Raw genomic sequence first — 22,002 nt, 5'->3', positions numbered from 1 at the left:
ATTATGGGGATATCTTTTTTTCTTGGGGGACGTACCCGGCTACCCGGTTATTTGACCCGGAAGTTCGGGTACGGGTACCCGGTTATATCCGGTTCTACGGATCCGGTTAATATAATATGGGTATCAGGCCCATATCATATTCTAAGGCCCATATCTTTTGATCCACAACAGATACAGCCACATATCGCACCATTTTGGAAAGGGCAAATGTGGTCTATCATTTGGATCCTGTTTGGAGAGGGACTATAATGGACCCAAGTTCGACTTTTAGGGAGTTTTTCAAAAAAATCGGGGACCAAAACCCAGTTTTTTGACTATATCCCCAAAATGGTTTGAGATAACCTCATCATATTACCACTCAATGGTATTTTTATAACCTTTAAAATGATACCCATATTATATTAACCGGATCCGTAGAACCGGATATAACCGGGTACCCGTACGCGAACTTCCGGGTAAATAACCGGGTAACCGGGTACGTCCCCAAAAAAAAACATATCCCCATAATTAGGGTAAAAATACCTACCTCTGAAAAAAATTTCAGAAAAATTTGATCGTTTTTACTAAACTAGAGTTGTTCCGTCGAATGTGACCCCGAGTATTTTGGGGTAGTTGGTGGTCGGAATTGTTGGCAATAAGTACAGAAACACAACTGCCTCTTGTAAACGGTGTTGCCCATCGTTTACAAAACCGTTCACAATATGGTATCACTTTATTCCACATTCCGTTGCCGCTGTGGCATTACTTTTTCGGTCTCTTCCCCCTATTTGAATGACAGGTAATCAAACCACTATTCTCAGGTAAAAATTTGAAAGTACCGCTTAACTAAATAACAACAAATACTCGAAGGACGACAATCGAAGAAGTTTCTATACAAATGTCTTAAACTAAAGACTTTTTTGTGAAGAAACAATTTAACTAATTTCTATAAAATAAGACTATTTATTTCTAACTAAACGGACAACTATAAAATGTGTGATATTGACTGTGCTAATTTAATAGATTTAAGCTTGGAAGAAAATACTCCCTCTGAGAAGACTGACAATAAAAATGAAATATCTCCGTCCGCTACAAATGAGAATCTTTCGACACTGCTGCATTTTGTTTCCCCGCCACATGCAGATAAACGTACTAGCCTCGACAATAATCCATTTGATATTGTGGAAAAATTGGCCGATTGCCAGAATGATCCGTTTGATATTGTGGAACGAGAGGCCTGCCTTAAGGCTAGGCTTTGCACAAAAACGCCATCGGTGGAGGTTAAACTGGGCAACCTCTTGTGTTTAAGCAATGAAAATCTATTGGAATGTGGTACTGCTGAATCCGAGGAAGCCACGGTGGGTAGTAAGTTGAAGGAATTTGATTTGGAATTAGAAAGTCCGCCTGTTACAATGTTGGATAAATTTCAATCGGGCACCGATACGGATTCCACACCTGGTGATAGTGCTGAAATGTCATCGGCAGCTAAGCAGAAAAAAGCAATGGAATATCGAAAGCGGTTATTGAAATTAAGTGTAACCAATGCGGCATTTAATTCGCCCATTGCTCGAAGGAATTCGGTGGATGAGTTTGGGGATGGAATGGGCACGCCGGTGTCATCGGGTCTCAATAAAACTCCATATTTGTGTGAATATTCATTGGCTGCTGAATCCCCATTAAAATTTGTCGATGACGATATTATGGCCGAAGAGCCACCGGCTTTGATAGATGCTGATAAAAACTTCGAGGCCGATTTGGAAATGTTGAAAATTCCAATGTTGAGTGAATTGGAATCCCCGGTGACACATAATGTGACACCGCCCAGAGAGGAGAAAAATAACGATGTTTCAATTAAAAATAATGCCGCCACAAAATCATCACCACGTCTTGATTTGGAGGCCATTAAATCAAAGTTGAAATCCAAACGTGAGGAGGAGACAAACAACAATAATCAGGAAATAAATTCACTTATTTGCGATTTAAAGACATTGTTGAACAGCGGCGATTTGGTAGCAAATGGCAAGCAAATGCAGGCATCATCTCTATTGGAGTCGCTGAGCAGTGCCTTGACCACGTCACAGACTTTGGAGAGTCAGGTAATGCAAGAAAAACACAGTCTTACTGTTCCAGAACCACAACCGATGAAGCGACAGGGTACATTCGATCTGGATTTACAAGAGAATTCCGCTGGCGATGAACTGGCCAATCAACCACTGGTTTCCGAAATGCCCAATTGCATGGTTAGTTCATCGGCCACCTATGATGGTGAAAGTGCAGAAGATAAACAAGATTTGAATCTTCCTGAAATTGATCCACCTTCACCACAATATTCAGATGGCGATGGTGGTGGTGAAACTACATTGCAACATGATGTCAACGATATCGTCGAACAGTTGAGTAAACTCCTTATCCATAACAATTCTGGAGATGGCCAGCAGGGCAGTCAACCAAATCCTACTTTTATTGTGGTTATGCCTGCTGCAAACAGCCATCACAATAACTCAATATGTGGTGGTGGGACGGTGTCGGCAAAACAAAAAGCCGCCATGACATCCAGTTATATGGAACGTTCATCGCTCGATGATTCGCCTGAAATAAATATTTCTGGAGCACCGTCCAATCCTCATCGTAGAAGGTCGCAATCACTGTCGCTGCACGATAAAGTGAAAATAGTACAAATTGTACATCCACCGACCCCCAAGGGATTACAGAGACAGCACAGCATCATGGATGATTCTCCGCCAGTGACAACCACACCACCACCAAAGGAGGTGGCGGCGGCGGAATCCGAGGAATTTAAGACACCAGAATTTAAAACACCTGGACGCATGGTACGCCGTAATTCCTATTCGAGTGGTACACCATACACGGCCACTGTGGGTATGAGGAGGACTGGTGTTGGGTAAGTTAAAACTCAAGAGAATATAAAAATCTTAAAAAGAAATTCTTTCGAATACAATTTTAAAAAAAATTTAATTTGCAGCCAAACATTGGACACCCACATTGAGGGACAACAACAAAAGGCCATTGTCCGACCAATGCCACCCACAAATAATCTTCAATCGTTTAAACCAGATCTTAAGAAGAAAAATAAATCTCAAACTACCGAATCTATTATGAAATCATCAGGACCCCTGAAAGCTACCATACCCGTTAAGAAGGTGGCACCAATGCTGAAAACATCACCCCCAACACCAGACAATGGAGGTAATATGTCCGATGATGGCCATAATAATTCGCGTTTGAAATTGAAAATTCCCACCACACCCATGGCAAGTGGACGTTCATCGGCATTGGGTGTGGCGGCTGGTTATCCCAATGCATGTTCAACACCCTCTCTATTTACATCACCCATGAAACGTTCTACTGGTGGAACATTGCAAAAACCAAGATATTCTTATCTCTCTGCCACTCCGAATGCTAAAACAACTGCTACGTCGTCGACGACGGCTACAACATCAAACCTAAAAAGACGTACCATATCAGAGTTTAAAGCTAAATCACCATTAAAATCGAGATTAAATACCACTGCTGGTTCGTCAGGCACAAGTGGCAGGACTTCAAGCACATCGTCACGTTTGTCCACATCATCATCATCACGGCTTTCAACATCCTCCAGTTCCAGACTAAGTTCGAAAACAGGTTTAAAAACAGCAAGCAATACTGCCACAGTTAAGCCGGTATGTGTAATTGAATTTTGTTTACAACATTTTTGTTAACTTGTTTTTTTTCCTTAGACTGGTCGATTGACTTCCAGGGCATCCACGGCCGGCTCCACTTCATTATCCCGTAACAAGGAAAATAAACATCCATAATTCCAAATATGTTTTTGTCTTTATATTTTTTGTCTGTACTTAAATTCTGTTGATTTTGGTGATTGCCGTTCTTTTTGTTAATTTCATAATTATTTTTAAACATATTTTGATACGAGTTACATTATTTTTTTACCAGTATTACAATAAAATTGATATGAAAATGAAACTAGTGGAATGAAATTATTATAGATAGATTTCAATATCCTATATAGGATTGAAATACCGGTTTCTCATAGATTAAAAAAAACGTCCTGACAGAGAACATTCCATTAGGTCCATGTTCTGAAGTCGCCCTTATGCAGCCGACTGACATAGACCCTATATAGAGGTATTGCCTCCCATAGGCATCAGATTAACTGTTATTATCTATTTATCTGAGACCATCTTGATGAGATTTTAAAGGTTGTTGTGAAGACTTGTCAATATGTAAAAATTTCGCCTTCACGATGGTGGTCTTCCCACAATCCTTTTTCGCCACTGACGGTACATGAAAGACGAAGGGTACGTTTTCTTTTGCACCTGGTTGCTGTACCTACGTCTAGTTCACCTTCTTCATTGCCATAGGAGTTCAGGAAGATTTAATCGTACAACTTCTGTTAGAGTCTTCCAATTTCTCTTAGATTATAAAAACTTCCTGAAAATTGTCAGCTGTGTCCATGTTTTGAAGAATTCTGAGTGCAATCTACTGGCATAGGCCTTATATAAAGATGCCGCTGCCAATAGAGGTCAGATTTGATAATGATGGCTACTCTCTAATTAGTTGACACCATCTGAACATGTTTTGGCTGATTTTGAAGATAGCTATAAAGACTTTCTAATAGGTCCGGCTATAGTCTGGAATGATGTGTTTAAAGTTTCGTGAATATCGGTTCAGATTTAGATATAGCTCATTTTCATTTTCGTCCGATTTAAAGTCTCTATATATCTTTCGATATGCACGAAATTTGTGTTATGTTTGGTGAAAATCGGTTCAGATTTAGATATAGCTCCCATATATATTTTCGTCCGATTTAAGGTAAATGGTGCGCCAAAGTCCATAAATATCTTTCGATTTCCACGAAATTTGGCACAGCGTATTGAATTAAGTCTGGAATAATGTGTGTTAAGTTTCGTGAAATTCGGTTCAGATTTAGATATACATAGCTCCCATATACAATTCCGTCCGATTTAAGGTAAATGGTACACCAAAGTTCTTATATATCCTTCGTTCAATTTCATGACTATGTAGAATATACCCAATGTGGTGAAGGGTATCATATAGTCGGCCCAGTCCGATTTTACTACTTTCTTTACTGTTTTTTTTTATAAAAGAATTTCTCTATTAAAATTTTTTAATATTTACAACTTTTATATACAAGTAATGAGCAGCTAATTTTGAGACCACCACTGTTCATTTGTCAATATATTTCTTTATATTTCCAAATATAATTTAGTTCTTTTTTAAATCGAATATTAATATTACCGTTATTCCCAATAGCCCCCCCATTTAACACCCCAAAGTCTTTTGAAACACTTCATTGCCATATTTACGCCGTTAAAAAGCACATTCGTTAAACTTTGTTCTCTGTGCAGGATTCCATTGCAATCCGTCAGTACAAAAGAGAGTCTGCTAATGAGAGCTAATCGTACTCACACAGTTTTTCCGTGAATTCTTTGATGTTTTGTTCGAAATAAAATTCTTAAAAAATATATATTAATAATTTATTAAAAAGTTTATAAAATAGATTAATTAAATAGTTGTGCTGTTGCAAAATTGAATAATTAATAATAAGAAATCAGTGATAATGATGATGGAAGACATAGAAAGTGAAGAAGTGAAAAATTTAGTAAGTGTTCCAAAAAAAAAGCCCAAGCCAATGAAAATTGAGGATGTACGAAATTAAATAATCAAAAATGATGAAAGAAAATTTGTAATTAAATTAATTTTACCAATTTCCAAGTTATCGTTTAGACTTGAATTACACAAAAAAAGTTAAGAAAATAATAAAATTTTTGCAAAAATCAATAATTTTTGCTTTGCTTTTTTCTGTTCATAAGCAGCACAGAAGAGCAGGCAGGAAAAAATCATGCACAAGTTGATGTTGTGTGTATATGTGTCTGTGTGCACCACTTACTAATACTAAACAAACCAAAGTTATGATAGAAAAAATCCAACCAACCAGCTAAGACGAATCTATTACATCCTACGCACAATTTGGAATTATGAAATCAGTGAAAATTACATGGAATTTATTTGATTTTGGGGAAGTGGGGGTTGCAAGATGACTCTCCTATGGAGACGGAATTCTGAAAGTACAAAAAATAATTGTACAGTGTAATGGAAACGGATAATCCGACTTGTTCCAAACGGTTCACGGCTTGACTCTAGTTTAGTAAAAACGATCTAATTTTTTGGGGGGCGTATTTTTCTGGGTGACGTACCAGGACGTATGGTTAATATGGGGTTATCTCAAACCGTTTTGGATATATAGTCAGAAAACTGGGTTGTGGTCCCCGATTTTTTTTGAAAAACTCCCTAAAAGTCCATTATAGCCCCTTTTCATCCTGACTCAAATGATAGACAACAATTTGTCCTTTCCAAAATGGTGCGATATGTGACTGTATCTGTTGTGGATAACCGGGTAGCCGGGTATGTCCCCAAAGAAAAAAAGATATGCCCTGTATTAGGGTAAAAATACCTACCTCTGAAAAAATTTTCAGAAAAATGTTAAAGGTTGTAATAATACCTTTCAATGATGGGGTTTGGAAATACAGTTTTTGGATCCCATTTTTATAAAATTTCCAGTGGTAGGTACTTTTACCTCTCCAATAAAATGACAGAATATTTTTTTCCAAAATGGTGCGATATGCGCTGTATCCGTTGTGGATCAAAAGATATTGGCCTTAGAACCCTATACATGACAGCATCTCCTTCGGCCGGGATTAATATAAAATGGGTATCATTTTAAAGGTTGTAATAATACCTTTCCGTTGATGGGGTTTGGAGATACAGTCAAAAAACTGGGTTTTGATCCCGATTTTATTGAAAATCTCCGCGACAGAATCTCTTGTTAAATAGAATAGTTTCTTCGGATCCGTAGAACACGTATAACCGGGTAATCTCACCCGAACTTCCGTGTCAAATAACTGGGTAACTGGGTATGTCCCCCAAGAAAAAAATATCCCCATAATTAGAGTAAAAATACCTTCCTCTGGAAAAAAATTCAGAAAAATCTGGTCGTCTTTACTAAACTAGAGTTGTTTCCGGTTTACTCCTGGGTATTCCCCACAATTTGTCCCGATTTTTGCCTGGCACCCTATTTTTTTCACTCAACCTAGAGCGTGTCCGATTGCCTCACTACTTCTGAAACCTCCGAGACAAGAACTTTTTAAATCTTGCCCTTGCCAAATTCCGCAAATAAATTGTTGTATCAGAACTTCTATAGCTTCAAAATTATGGAATACCTTATCTCAGGAAGTACAGATTTCGACAAGACAAATATATAGTTGCAAACAGGGCCATACATTTTGCTATCGGGCTATAAATTTTAACATGTGTTAAAGGGGCTGACGTATGTCCTCAATATCGATCGGCGGCCAATTATTATTACCTCTTCAAGATATAACATGTGTTGAAGGATGTTCAGCCGCAAGTTATTTATGAGCTGATTTTACAAGAAGCAATTAAAAAAAGTGGCAGACATTTACGATGACCTTGGTCCATTGTGGTCACCCTGGTTTTATTATTCGACTTATACCTATAAGCTATATAGTTTTAACACATATTTGAGCATATTTGTTAATGCTACCAAAAGAGGTTGCTCTTGAGAAAAGTATGTTTGAATGTTTGTGGGGGCATGTACCAGAAGAAGTGGATCGATGGGTTCCATTTTCGAAGGTGATCTTGGTTTAGTAAAAATATTACGATTTGTAAAGATTGAATTCAAACGGACATTCCATTCGTTTAACAAATTCAACAACAATATCAAAATTTTGACACCTTGTGGGGGAGGTATCAGAAGGTGTGGGCGATGGGTCCCATCTTTGGATTTGTTCTAGAAACGGTAAAGGTTTTATGATGTGCAAAGTTTGGATCAACTCGGACATTGCATTCTCTTGGTATTGAATTAACAAATTTTGAAAATTTTGACACTTTGTAGGGCAGGTAGCATTCTCTTCTTTTGATATTGAATTAGAAACATTTTAAAATATTGTAACTGCGGGGGAGATACTTGAAGGAGTGGACCGATGGAGGGTACCATCTTCGGACTTGATCTGTGATTGCAAATCGGTCATTCCATTCGCTTAATATATGGATTTATAAATATTGCAAATTTTGACCCTTTGTGGTGTGACCGTTCACTCAGAGACAATTGTCCATTGTGATCATCTTTGATAACTGAAAAGAAAAGGGAAAGTTCAGCGACTTAAAGCCATCCGTTTCTCAGGCACATCTAGCAGCCTGAAATTTGGTCCTGAGATTACAAGAGCAGAATGGATAGCCTCTAGCTTCACATTGCAGAAGGCTCCTTGAATATCGAGGAACGCAGCCAAAGTGTAGCCGGAGGACTCCATATTCTTTTCGATACTTCCAATCACCACATGTAAGGCTGTATCCACTGACTTGCCTTTGATGTAGGCAATTTCTGAGTCTAGTAACCTTTCTAAAGTCTTGAGTAGAAAGGAAGAGAGGCTAATCGGTCTATAGTCATTCGGTAGCGTATGACTAGGCTTGTGAGGGAGGTACCAGAAGGAGTGAACCGATATTCCCTAACTTAAAACTTGATTTAAGTTTGGAAGAAATGTTATCATGTGCAAAGTTTGTATGAAATCGGTTATTCCCCTCAAGAGCTATCATGCACTCCAGGCAGACAGTCGGAAGGACATTTGTAAATCGACTCCAAATTGTTTGAAATTTGGATTTGGTCAAAACAAACGTGGGTCTAAAACCAATACTTCGATGATGCCGTATCAACGTGCCTTCAGACTGAGGATATAAAGTTAGAAAAAGGAAAATGACGTTCTAGACGACAGAAGTCTGGTAGTAGATCTTACAGATTTCGCCAATATAATAGCCTTCAGATGGTCTTACAGTTTCCTCAATCTGCAGATCGTACAACTGTGAGCCCTTTGGAGCAAGTTCATGCGCTATTTCATTCCCATTTACTTCACGGTCCGGAAACTATTCCTGTAAAAGAGCAAAGGTTTCGTTGCTTGTTAGAATTTCCAGATCTATGACACTCAACTTCGACCATAAATCACTAAAGGCTCTCTATATCGTTTATCCAACCTCATTTTCGAAAAAGTAAGTTCCAATGGCAGCGCCGGACAATAAACCGCCAATAAACAAATAGATAGGCTTATGATTAGTAAACATTCGGTTTTCCGACATATACATGCGACTTTTTTTTTGTAACCAACGAGGTGGAAATTGGTCCCATCACTCAAGATGTGTTGATCGAATTTGTAGCCGCCCTCCGAATTCTTATTGTTTGTTCATAATAACACTATGAAATTTACATATCTAAATCGGTAAGTGGCTGTATTATGCCCTCGATAGCCTCCGCCTCAAGTAATGACCCGTGGGACCATAAACCGCAACAAACAGCCGCACTTGAGAATTGGGATGATTCTAAATAATAATTCATGGACATTCTCTGCCCCAGGTTCGAAATGATGAGCACCACTTCTTCCGATGTGGAAATAAAACCTTCCCAACATTGTATGTTCTGAGGCAATATCTTGATCAAATAGAATGTTATTAGACATAGAAACCTACAAAGCAGAACCAAATCAGAAACCTTATGCTAAATGTTCAAAATTATCCTGAGATGGGTTTGATTGTATTGATTTTATGTTATTGATTTGTTTCATAACCTACAGTTTCGAAACATCTATCAGGGTCATTAGTGGGAGACAAACATCTTTTCTGTGGAAATGTGCGGTTTCCCGCTGCTTGTTGTACACAATAATTAATTACAAAAAAATCAAACTTTACATTTAAATGTGCCCATAACACACACCATAATATACCGAACACATTTTCCTCCACAGTGTAGGGGATCTATAACAAAGATTATCCAAAAAATAAAAATGAAAACAACACACACAAAAGTGTTTCAAATAGTTTCAAATCAATTTTTTTCGTTTTTTGAATTATATTTGTTTATATTTTAAACACAAAAAGCCAATTGAAAGATTTATATGCCAAGAAAAAAAACCAACAACAAACAGATTTGATATTAAATTAATTTTTTTATATTACTTTCAGCAAATTGAATTTGAATGGGTTATGAGGGATGAGGTTCATGCGATTTTAAAGAAGCTACGAGAAATTCTAGTGGTAAGTAAAATACTCAAGTACTTCAAGTAGTTTGTTTTATCAAATCAACCCCTGTGTGTTCTTTCTTCTTATTACCATTCGATATTGACATACATTTTGAACACTACTGCACCCACAACCACCCCGAATAATTTGTCCCACAACCAACATTCCTATCCACCTGCATTGGTATTCATTTCATTTTTTTACAATTTTTGTACATTTTTTGTTTGTTTTCTTTTTAGGAATGTGCCCGCCGCTTTCCAGTCCCATTGTACGATAATGAGGGCAAACGTACTGAAAAATTTCATTTAGTTGCCGCACAGGATCAACTAAAATGTTCTCTTACACTAACCGGGGATAGCATTACACAAGCGGTAAATATTATATGAACTAATTTTGAAGAAAAAAAATTGGCAAATTGTCTTCAATTACCTTACTATGTATAAATAGCATGGAGGTTAACTTAATTATATTTTTAAGAATTTATTATGTGTAGGTTTTTAAAAAAGTCCTAGTTATTAGAGTGTGTAATTAATGTCAATTTTAAGACCATTACAGATAATTTAGCCAGAGGGATGGCAAATTAAAGATTTTTTTGAGATTGAAAGCCTTCGGCGAGTATATGAAACAGGAGGTCAAATTTGTCACAGGTCCAGTTTTCGAGTTATGGCGTGATAATTTTTTTTGCTGGAAAAAGCTTTAATTGCTAGTCATTTTTGACATGTCTTTAATCACATCGAAGAAATAATATTTTTATACCCTCCACCATAGTATGGAGGGTATATAAATGTTCTTTTTCCGTTTGTAAATCATCAAAATTTTTGAGTAGTTGAATACTGAAGATAAATTTCTGTAATTACTTAATATTTTACTTTAATGTTTTTGTAAGTCAATTCAGAGTAGTTCTTATTCAAATGATTTTTATCTATTACTTTTAATGAATAATTATGGAGCTTGAACAAATGTAACATGAAAAGAAATACTAGTGTTTAAAATTTATATTTTTAATTTGGTCTAAGTTTATTTTGTAGTATACTGGCCATATAAGGCTTTTTGGCTTGGCTTTGAAATAATAATAATAATAAAATAATAATCTTGATCAGCGTAAAATTCTATGACGATCTAAGCTTGTCCGTCTGTCTATTGTAATAACTCTAGCCGCTAAACGAATTTAGGTCAATCGCCAAAATTTTGCATAGAGTCTGTTGTTGTCTGAAGGTAAGTTAAGTTGGATGATGAAATATCTTTACAAAAAATTCAAAATGTAGGTTCACTTTTTCTGGTAGCCCGGTACCGAATTTTCAGTTTTTGGGTGGTTTTGACCGTATTTTCCGACCGAATAGGATGTAATTTAGTACTTTGAGATTTGAATAGATACCAAATCTCCCCACAAAAAAATTATTAAAATATGTCCATTTTTTGGGTGGTACCCCCCAATTTTCGGTATTTTGGTGTTGTTGAGCGCATTTTCAATCAAATTCGCTGAATATTGGTACAGTGGTTTCTTATTGGATATCAAACTTTTTCATTTAAAATTACAAATATTAGTCCGTTTCTTCTGGTAGCCCCCATATAAGAGGTCCCCCAATTTTGGGGCCTTTAGACCGCATTTTTCGACCAATTAGGATGTAATTTAGTATTTTGAGTTCTTTATATATATCAAATCTCTCCACAAAAATATTATAAAAATATGCAAATTTTTCGGATATAGCCTACACCTCAATTTTCGGCATTTTGGGGCGTTTCGGCGTTGTTCAACCAAATTCGCTTAAACTTGGTACATTGGGTTCTTATTGGGTATGAAATGTATCCAATAAAAATGATAAATATAGGTCCACTTTTCTGGTAGTTTTTCAACCGAATCATCTGTAATTTAGTTTTTTGTAGTTGTAAAAAATCTCCCTCCCAAAAATTATTAGATTTAGATATGCTCCCATATATATTTTCGTCCGATTTTATGTAAATGGTGCACCAAAGTCCCTATATATCTTTCGATTTGCAGGAAATGTTGCATACCGTACTGAATTGAGTCTAGAATGATGTGTGCTAAGTTTCTTGAAAATCGGTTCGGATTTAAATATAGCTCCCTTATATATTCTCTTCCGATTTTACCCTATATATCTTTCGATTTGCACGAAATTGGGCATACCGTACTGAATTCAGTCTAGAATGATGTGTGCTAAGTTTCGTGAAAATCGGTTCAGATTTGGATATAGCTTCTATGTATACTATTCTCCGATTTTACGTAAGTGATGCACAAAGGACCCAAAATATTACCAATAGGCACAAAACGTACTGAAATTCGTATAAACTAACCTGTGACAAGTTCCTTGCAATCGGTTTAGATTTCGATATGGTTCTTATATATATTTTTGTCCGATTCTAAATAAAAATACAATTTTACACAACGTACTGAAGATAGTATAGCCTAATGTGTGGCAAGTTTCTTTCATATCGTGTCAGATTTAGATATAGTTCCTATATATATTTTCCTCCGATTTTAAGTAAATGATACATTAAGCACCCAAAAACGTGCTGAAATTAGTATAAACTAATCTGTGACAAGTTTCTTTGAAATCGGTTTAGATATAGCTTTCATTAATATTTTCGTCCGATTTTATGTAAATGGTTATGTGATGGTTGCCAGATTGGCACGAATCAGCAGTTTCCACCCAACCCCCGAAGTGAAACCTGGGTACGTTATTGATGGCCTCATGTAACTGTGCCCTCTAAATTGCAGCATTTTGGGGATGTTCCACCCTACCATGTGCCGACAATATCGGTCCATTTTTTTTTTGGTGTTTTTAGGAAAAATCTTCATTAAAAATTTTTGACATTTGTATTTGGTGTACATTATGGTTTACATAAATCAGTTTGGTATATTTTCTATATTTTCATTTCAAGTACCTGTGAGTATACCTATGCTGGAGCGTATCCAAAGTTCGGCCCAGCCGTACATATCGTTTTTTTCACTTGTTGTATATCATTTCGTCCTTCTCACTCCACTCCTCGATTGTCCTTATTTCTTCGGACAGTAAAGTAATTAATATGTACAGCAGGATTTTGGCGAATGTAAAATTGGCCGTACCCATTTTAGCTCGAAAGGAATAGATGTCACTGCCTATTTTTATTTTGTGCGATCATTAAGAATCTAATAATGTTCTCCTTAAACAAAATTGATTTGTCTGGCGAACTGTCAATGTCAAAATTTTCGATTTTAAAGCCATACATTTTTAGATACAGTTTTAAAAGTCTCTCGCTTAATGCTATAAAAACTCAGTACTCCTATAAAAACATATGAAGATCTAATTATCCGTTTTCGAGCTACAGTGGGTAATAAACAACACAAGAGTTTCATACCTTTGAACATCACATCTTAGTCAATTTTTTTCGGAATGTCTCTATTTTTTTAATCTGTCCATTTTAAAATGTGTGTCTGGCTACAACACCTTAAGTTAAAAAGTGATGTTTTATCCAAATTTGAAATATTTACTAATGTTTTTTTTTTTTTGGTTTCGTTTTTTTGTAGGAAATTAGTTTTAAATTAAAACGTTCCTCATCCCAAATCCAACGAACTGCAATAACATCTGAAGCTCCCTGGAAATTACAACAAGTACAAGATGCTGCCAATCATTTACAACAGGCCATTAATCATATTGACAATGTCGATGAAAATTATAAATTTCGGTAAGTCCACAAAATTTGTTTATTAATTTAATATGGGCACTGCATGTATATTTTTGAAAATACCATAAAATAAAATATTTAAGCTAAATGGAAAAGAGGGTGCTTTGGATAATATATATATTTTTTCATATTCGCATATAACTTGTATATAATTGGTAGTTTTCCACACTGTGTATCGCATTATTTGCATTATTTTCTTTTGAAACATAATTTTAATTTATAAAAGTCGTCTTATCAACCTAATATTCATGACACTTTTTGTTTAGAGCTCTATATCTCTGTACTTATTCAACATATATAAAAACTTTATGGCTGATTATTGTCCTCTGATACTAAATTATAAAAAATAAAAACGAGTACCAAAAACATATGATAAATTAGAATTAGTTAAACATTTTTACAGTTTTGTAAAAAAGTCATATTCGCCGAATTAGCCCCTACCCGGTGTAGCTTCGGCATTTGATGGGGCACATTCGGCAACATAGTCATAGCCTGGTAATTATCACCGCTATCAGTGTGGTTGATATTCAGGTCCTCTAAGGTTATATTTACTAGCGTCGGACGTTGGCATCTCAAGGTCACAGACGCCATCAGAAATAGTTTTTTTCTATCGCAATGCAACCACGTTTGGTCTTATATATGTAATTTCAAACCATATTAAAAGATTATTTTTAAAGACAAACTCAAAAACATTGCTAGAGATATCAAACTTTGCGACAGTTATTTATTTTGATATTCGACACCTATGTATCGAAGCTACTGATGTACGGCGAGAGCTTTATAAACGCGAATGCCGAATGTGCCCCAGTCTTTCCTACTAATTTTTTTCCGATTAATTTAACCGACAAAAATAGGGTTTTTTGACAAAAGTACGCACCATAACTAATATTGGGAGCAGATTACTAATGACGGTGACACTCCCAATATACAAAATATGTGATACAATCGTTTGTTGTTTCGCGTCCAGAAGTGAAGAGAAATTTAAACTAAATATATATATATATATATTTGCAACTATTAAACTTCCACTTAATGTGGATGCATATTAAAGGTTGCTTATGTAAATATTTGTCACATAAAACATCAACTTCAATTGAAGTTAATTTTTCATTGAAAAATCGATGTAACTTGCAGCTCCTCTCCAATCGACGAAAAATATTTTTGACTTTTTGTTTATATTCACAGCCTTAAATTAATGGGTTATATAAATGATATGGAGGCATCGAAACACTCTCTCCCATTTTACCGTTATAATTACTATGTTTTGTTTTATACGCCTATTTCGATTCTTGTAGATAATTTTTAAATGGATTTTATTACAATAACATGTGTCTGGTTTTCAATTTTGAATTACTGCCAAAAAAATATACAAATGGCTAGAAACAAATAGAGTACTCCGACAAAACAGCTGATTACTAGTGAATAGTTGATTTTATGCAAATATATCAGTAGCACGGAGGAAGACTGCAAAATAACATAGCAGTAAGAAATACACATTTAAGAGTTCAACGGAATTAGTGAAACGGTTGTCGTTGGATATAACCTCAAGAACGGGGCGTGAACGAGCTTTGGTAGCAGGTCTACATGCCTTACATGCCTGCCGACTATATGATACCCTTCACCACTTTGGGTATATTGTACATATGTATCTTTACAATTGCATGTAAATGTTCCCTCCAATACACATACCCATGTATTTCTGCAACCTATGATAAATTTAATTTTATTAAGAAAATATACATGGGAGCTATATCTTAATATGAAGCGATTTTCATCACTCTAGACTTTATTTAGTACGATATGCCAAATTTCGTGCAAATCGAAGGATATATAGGTACTTTGGTGCACTATTTATCTAAGATAGGACGAAAATATATATGGGAGCAATATCTAAATCTGAACCGATTTTCCCGAAACTCGTCATTCTATATTCAATTCAGTACGCTATGCCAAATTCCGTGCATATCGAAGGTTATAAAGGGACTTTTGTGCACCATTTACATAAAATCGGACCAAAATATATATGGAAGCTATATCGAAATCTGAACCGATTTTCACGAAACTTAACACACATCACTCTAGACTTAATTTAGCATGCCAAGCCAAATTTCGTGCAAATCGAAAGATATGTAGGTACTTTGGTGCACTATTTACCTTAAATCGGAGGAAAATATATATGGGAGCTATATCTGAAATCTGAACCGATTTTTCCCAATTTCAATAGGGTTCGTCTTTGGGCAAAATAAATGAGCTGTGCCAAATTTCATCCAATTCGACTCAAAAATGCAACCTGTACTTTGTTTACAATTTAACATGGACAGACAGATGGACAGACATGCATAAGCCGATTTAGAAAGTGATTCTATGCATATTTTCAAAAGGAGCCATGTGTCTATAGCGTTCCCTTTTGCCTGTTACAAACATATGCACAAAGTCATAATACCCTGTTTTACCACAGTGTGGTGAAGGGTATAAAAAGCAACTTCTAATGAATTTTCCTTTTATGGACATATTAGTTAATTGTATCGAATGTGATCATTATTATTGTGGGCATGTCGGTTTTAATAACTTAATACCTTTTAGTCATTTTAACCACAACAATCATTTGTTGTTATGGGCATCTACATGGTGGATTGTGTAACATGCGATCTTTATTTAAATCAGTAGAAATAATTATAATAAACAGTAAACACCGAATAAAACAAAGGTCCATATCTGAGCAGTGTTAATTATTGCATTACTAAAAATATAAAACAATAATTTGTTTTAATTTTTTTATGGGTTTCTACATTCCTTATTCCGGAGCTAAAAAAAAATAATATTAGTGGTGTTTATACTTTTGAAAATGCCTTTTTTTAATAGACCAATTTTTTTAATATTGATTTTACTACCTTGTTAGCGCTAGTTAAAATCTTAATACCATTCAAAATTGATTAGATTTAAACATAAAAAAATTTACTTCCAATGGCGTTAAATTGTATCACACAAAGTTTATTTGTTTAACATTTTCGTGTATTTGCTTTTTTGCTATTTTTCATTTGCATACTGCTTCATACACAGATATACATATATCTATCTCAATCAATATTGTATTATATTATAATTTCTTTTCTTTTTTGTGTTTACACATACATATTCTATTAATATTATTATATACAATACACAATTTTTTTATTTACACTTGTAAATAAAAATTAATGTGTGTATTATTTATTGCTTTATTTATGTGAATGAAATTGCTTATGCGTTTTTCCAATCATTTGTTAATTTTTTGTTGTTATTGTTGATTTTTTTTTTGTTGTTTATAACAATTGATGAATGCTTCTTGCGGTTCGGCTTTTGGCATGTGTGTATACATCTTGTTTTATTTTATTTTATAAGTGCACTTGTGTTTATTAGTTTATGTGTGGTTGTGAACAGAAAAAAAAATAAATAAGTTACTAAAAGAGAATTAAAAAGAAACATACATATTAATTATTTTAGTTCCTCCGAAGAAGTTCTACAAATTATTGGCGAATTAATTGGAGCCTTACAACGAGGACGTACTAGTCTTATTATACCAAAGAAAAAATCCATTGATGACTTGATGAAAGGTCGTAATATGGTAAGTATATTTTTATATTTTGTCCTTAATTATATGTCGGTCCGAGTATTTATAGGGAATGACGACACTTGGAATAAAGAAAACCTTGTAATGTTTCTCCTACTCCACATACCTTGGAGTATGGCTTTGGCGCCCACCAAGGGATAAGGCAGGGAATATTATAGTTTCGGATCTCGCCACTGATCCCCATCAGTTTCCTTAGTCTTACAAACAAAAATTTTATATCCAAATATCGAAGTACTTACGTTACCACTCAATGTTGTTATTGTAGCAAAAAAATGGATGATATTGTTTGGTTCTGGTTCCTCTATCCCCAAATTCAACCACTAAAGAAAGTACAATAGTCGGACAAGGCCGACTATATGATACCCTTCACCACTCTGGGTACAAACAAGAGATGTTAATATCTACAATATCCTGTAGATAGAACACACATAGAATCTTTAAAGGACCATTGAGACGGAAACAGGAAAAATTAAATGTGCTAATATCCGTGCCAAATTTCGTGTTAATCGAATAAACATAGGCCCTTCGTAGCACCATTTACATAAAATCCAACGAAAATATATATAAGACCTATATCAAAATCTGAACCGATTTCAACAATCCTTATCACACATTATTTTTTCCTCAATTGCATTCGCTATGCAAAATTTAGCTCAATCGGACAAATATTGGGAGTTCGGTGTATCATTCACAAAAAATCGGACGAAACTATATATGGGAGCTATATCTAAATCTGAGTCAATTCCAACAAAACTTCGCATACATAAGTATGGACCTGATTCAGTGCGCTGTGCAAAATTTTGTCCCAATCGTACGAATATTGGGAGTTTGGTGCTTCATTTACATAAAATCGAATTAAACTATATATGGGAGCTATATCTAAATCTTAACCGATTTCCCCCAAATTCAATAGTGTTCATCCTTGGGCCAAATAAGTGAACTGTGCCAAATTTCATCCAAATCGGATAATAAATGCGACCTGTACTTTGTTCACCAAAATACATGGACGGAAAGACGGACATGCGTAAAACGACTCAGAAAATGATTCTATGCTTATTCTCAAAAAGAAATATGGGTTTATCTCGATTCCTTTTGCCTGTTACAAACATATGCACAAAGACAAAATACCATGTACCACAGTGTGGTGAAAGGTATACAAATGTTACAACTTCAATGGGTTGTGTCCATAGGGAATTTGGTAATAGGTGAGTCGGCTTAGCTGGGCAGTAGAAGAGATTTAACGTGTCGTGTGGTCCTAGTCCACATGCAGGACATTTCTATAAGAAGACATTTAGATCTTCTATAAGAAAAACCTCCAGATCATCTATAAAAAGACCTCTACATCTTTTATAAGAAGGCCTCTACCTCTTCTATAAGAAGGCCTGTAGCTCATCAATTCTTACCGAATAGGAACTGAGGCGGTTCCACCATCCTGTACAAAAAAATTGGTTCCACTTATCCGATATTGTTCTACTGCCTGAGGGATTGCATCTGAGTGAATATCAGGCTTCTCTCTCTCTCTATAGAATGAAAAGATCTCTCCTGACGTGTCCATAAGGCTATGAAAGGGGTGTTCACGACGATAACACCTAATTAGGTACTGCATTTGATTATGTTGATGGACGGGTGCAGCCGGCTAGCGAATTGGATATCTTATTCCTACTTCTTAGCTTATCACATATGGCAGTGGCTTGCGCCGACGACTTGAAAAGGCTATCGAATCTTACACCCAGTATCTTGGGGCAGTGTGTGGTCAGAATCTGTTCTCTATCGACTATTATGTTTAGCGGGAGCTTCATTCCAGCCATCCATGTGGTGAACAGTGTGGATATTGATTTGGTGGCGGATATTTTTTCATATTCTTCAGATGAAAGAAATTCACAAGGTCAGCTATATAGAGGTTTAACCTCTCGTAAATGTCATCAATAATGGCACCATGATCCTAAAATCACCCGCATGCATTACGATCTCTATGCCGTCCAGTGAATTTCAGAAATGTAGAGGTTAAACAGAAGTTAATTCCGGACATATGACTGGCGTACACATATATAGTTTTGACTTCTCTCCGTCCTCGTGCAACGGGGCATGGTTAACGGTATCGAAGTCCTTCGATAGGTCAAGTGCCACCATAACTGTTCGGTTTCACGACCTGTTCTTGTTAAGTCCTCAGCTAATGTATGTGGAAATCGGTGACACCGTCCTGTCATCCTTCCTTTCTTCCAGGTTTCGAGAGTGGCCCTCAATTTACTAGTTCCGGTGACAAAGTTTCATTGGCTCAGGTGGTCTATCCTCTTTTTCCTTTTGTGCTCGCATTCTAGCCTTTTGACTTCAAGGGAAAAATTTCGCACCCTTAGCTCTTTGGGGGTGTTACGACAGCGCTCATCACGTTCATTGGAAGTTTGGTCTTACAGGTCGCATTTATGATCCGAATTAGATGAAATTTGGCACAACTCATTTCTGGTTTAGATATAGCTCCCACATCTATTTTCGTCCGATTTAATGTAAATGCTGCACCAAAGTGCCTATATATCTTTCGATTTGTACGAAATTTTGCATAGCGTACTGAATTGAGTCTCTTATGATGTGTGATCAGTTTCGTGCAAATCGGTTGAGATTTAGATATAGCTCCCATATATATTTTCGTCCCATTTAATGTTAATGGTGCACCAAATCCCCGATATTTCTTTGGATTTGCACGAAATTTAGCATATCATACTGAATTGAGTCTAGACTGATATATGTTAAGTTTCGTGAAAATCGGTTATGATTTTGATATAGCTCCCATATATATTTTCGTCCGATTTAATGTAAATGGTGCATTAAAGTCCCTATATATCTTTCGATTTCCATTGCGTACTGAATTGAGTCTAGAATGGTGTGTGCTAAGTTTCGTAAAAATCGGTTCAGATTTAGATATAACTTCTATATATATTTTTTCCGATTTTATGTAATGTTTGATGTTAGTCGGTTCACATATAAATGAAGATCACATATTTAAGTTAGTTCAATTGCATGTCAATATTCCTTGGAAAAAGCGACACCGCCTGTCAGGATACATCAGTTGAATATATCCAAAGTAGTGAAGGGTATCATATAGTCGGTCCAGTCCGATTTTACTACTTTCCTTACTGGTTATAGTTCCATTTGTACTTTGTTTTAAAACTATTCTATGTTTTGTCAATTACTTCTTCAGGCGACGAAAATCTCTTCCCACCGAACGTTCAGAACTAAGTAGAGAAAATCTTCGCAGCGAAGAATGTTTGAATAAAAAATCGGTATATGTATAGAGAAGGACATACACCATTCTGTCTATAGGTCGCACATCGTCTTACTTTACTTGATTTAAAAAAATAAATAAAAGTTAAATATCTGTTCTTATATTTCAGAAATCCTTAACGCCAAATTTACCCGAAGATCAAGCAATATCCTTCTTCTTACAATGCCATAAATTGATAATAGCTGTTTATCAATTACTCAATGTCCAGGGCACGGTTAAAATGGAGGCAACACAGGCTGAATGTTCGGTTGGTTGGCTCAACGATGTCCTAGTACTATTTACGGTTGGCCTAACACTGTGCCAACAACTAAAAGATAAAATGAACGCATTTAAAATCAATAGTATTATAAGTTAGTTAAATTTTATGCTATGATTTGTAACATTTTCATTTGTTTCTTTCATTCATTTTTTGCATTTTGTTATAATATGCAAGATATTCTATTTATATATATAAATGTGTATTTTAACAAAAAAGAGAAAACAAAAATATGAATACTGTATAATTTTAGTCAAACTTATCCTTATATACATGAATATATATATATAATAAATGAAAACAAAATTGCTACTTATAAAATAAAAATTAAAAAACAAAAATAAGTTAAATATATATGTTATATATTCATTCAGTCAAAGAAGTTATATATATATATATAAACATATGTATACTACTAGTACGCTCGTCAAAAAGGTGTTTTCTGATTTCCAAAAAACACTTTCTTGATAGAAAGGATGGATACATGTTCTTAATAAAACACTGAATGTACTTAATACATCATTAGATTACTAAGTTATTAAAGTTGTTATTGTATTTAGAATAAAAAAAAATAAGAAAATATGATTTTGTGAAACTGATAAAAGAGATAACAAATATTGAAGAAAATATACATAACAAATATTCTACATTTAAACATACCAAACAAAGAAGCAATTGTTTTTAGGTGACGATTTCAAATGAAAATATAATAAATTGACGTACATATACATATATATCTAAAAACAAATGAAATACACATTCACGTAATTTATGCATAAAACCAATATGACAATAACTTTTAAGCAAGAACAAAAAGTATGTAGAAGAAGAATAAGTATCTTATAAAAAAACAAATTGATAAACGTATTAACAGCAAAGTAAACATAAATTTTAAGTAAAAAAACCCAAACAAAGCTTATTGTATTCCACAAAAATCATTTATTGTTTTATTGTATAAGAAAACTAATTATACATGCAAAAGTTTAATAAAAAATAATGTTAAATTTTATTAATTCTCTCTATATACGTATATTAATAACTATGTTTGTAAAGAATAACAAAAAAGAAAACACG

At 35.0% G+C, this 22,002-nt stretch overlaps 2 protein-coding genes across 2 annotated transcripts; both read left to right on the top strand.

Moving 5' to 3' along the window:
• Nucleotides 1-971: 971 nt before the first annotated feature.
• LOC133325450 (uncharacterized) lies at nt 972-3,794 on the top strand. The gene is given in 2 exon segments (XM_061534214.1): nt 972-3,659; nt 3,717-3,794. Coding segments are annotated over 2 exon segments (2,766 nt in total).
• Nucleotides 3,795-5,573: 1,779 nt separating this feature from the next.
• On the top strand, nt 5,574-21,030 carry LOC133325441 (protein rogdi-like). The gene is made up of 6 exons (XM_061534204.1): nt 5,574-5,620; nt 10,045-10,116; nt 10,341-10,472; nt 13,628-13,785; nt 17,269-17,389; nt 20,782-21,030. The coding sequence occupies exons 1-6, from the start codon at nt 5,579-5,581 to the stop codon at nt 21,025-21,027; spliced, it is 771 nt and encodes a 256-aa protein (XP_061390188.1). The 5' UTR covers nt 5,574-5,578; the 3' UTR covers nt 21,028-21,030.
• The last annotated feature ends 972 nt before the right edge of the window (nt 21,031-22,002 follow it).

Source organism: Musca vetustissima, unplaced genomic scaffold, assembly GCF_032173495.1.
Source record: "Musca vetustissima isolate MV318-11 ecotype Yass unplaced genomic scaffold, APGP_CSIRO_Mvet_v1 utg17137, whole genome shotgun sequence".
In the NCBI taxonomy this organism is placed as follows: Eukaryota; Metazoa; Arthropoda; class Insecta; order Diptera; family Muscidae; genus Musca; species Musca vetustissima.
This window is presented reverse-complemented; position numbering and strand designations above follow the sequence as displayed.

What these genes read in the sequence shown, in the direction of transcription:
- LOC133325441 (XM_061534204.1), top strand. Translation starts at nt 5,579, where the DNA reads ATGATGATGGAAGACATAGAAAGTGAAGAAGTGAAAAATTTA. An exon ending in GTGAAGAAGTGAAAAATTTA is followed by an intron (nt 5,621 to 10,044) that starts GTAAGTGTTCCA and finishes TATTACTTTCAG; the next exon opens with CAAATTGAATTTGAATGGGT. An exon ending in AGCTACGAGAAATTCTAGTG is followed by an intron (nt 10,117 to 10,340) that starts GTAAGTAAAATA and finishes TTTTCTTTTTAG; the next exon opens with GAATGTGCCCGCCGCTTTCC.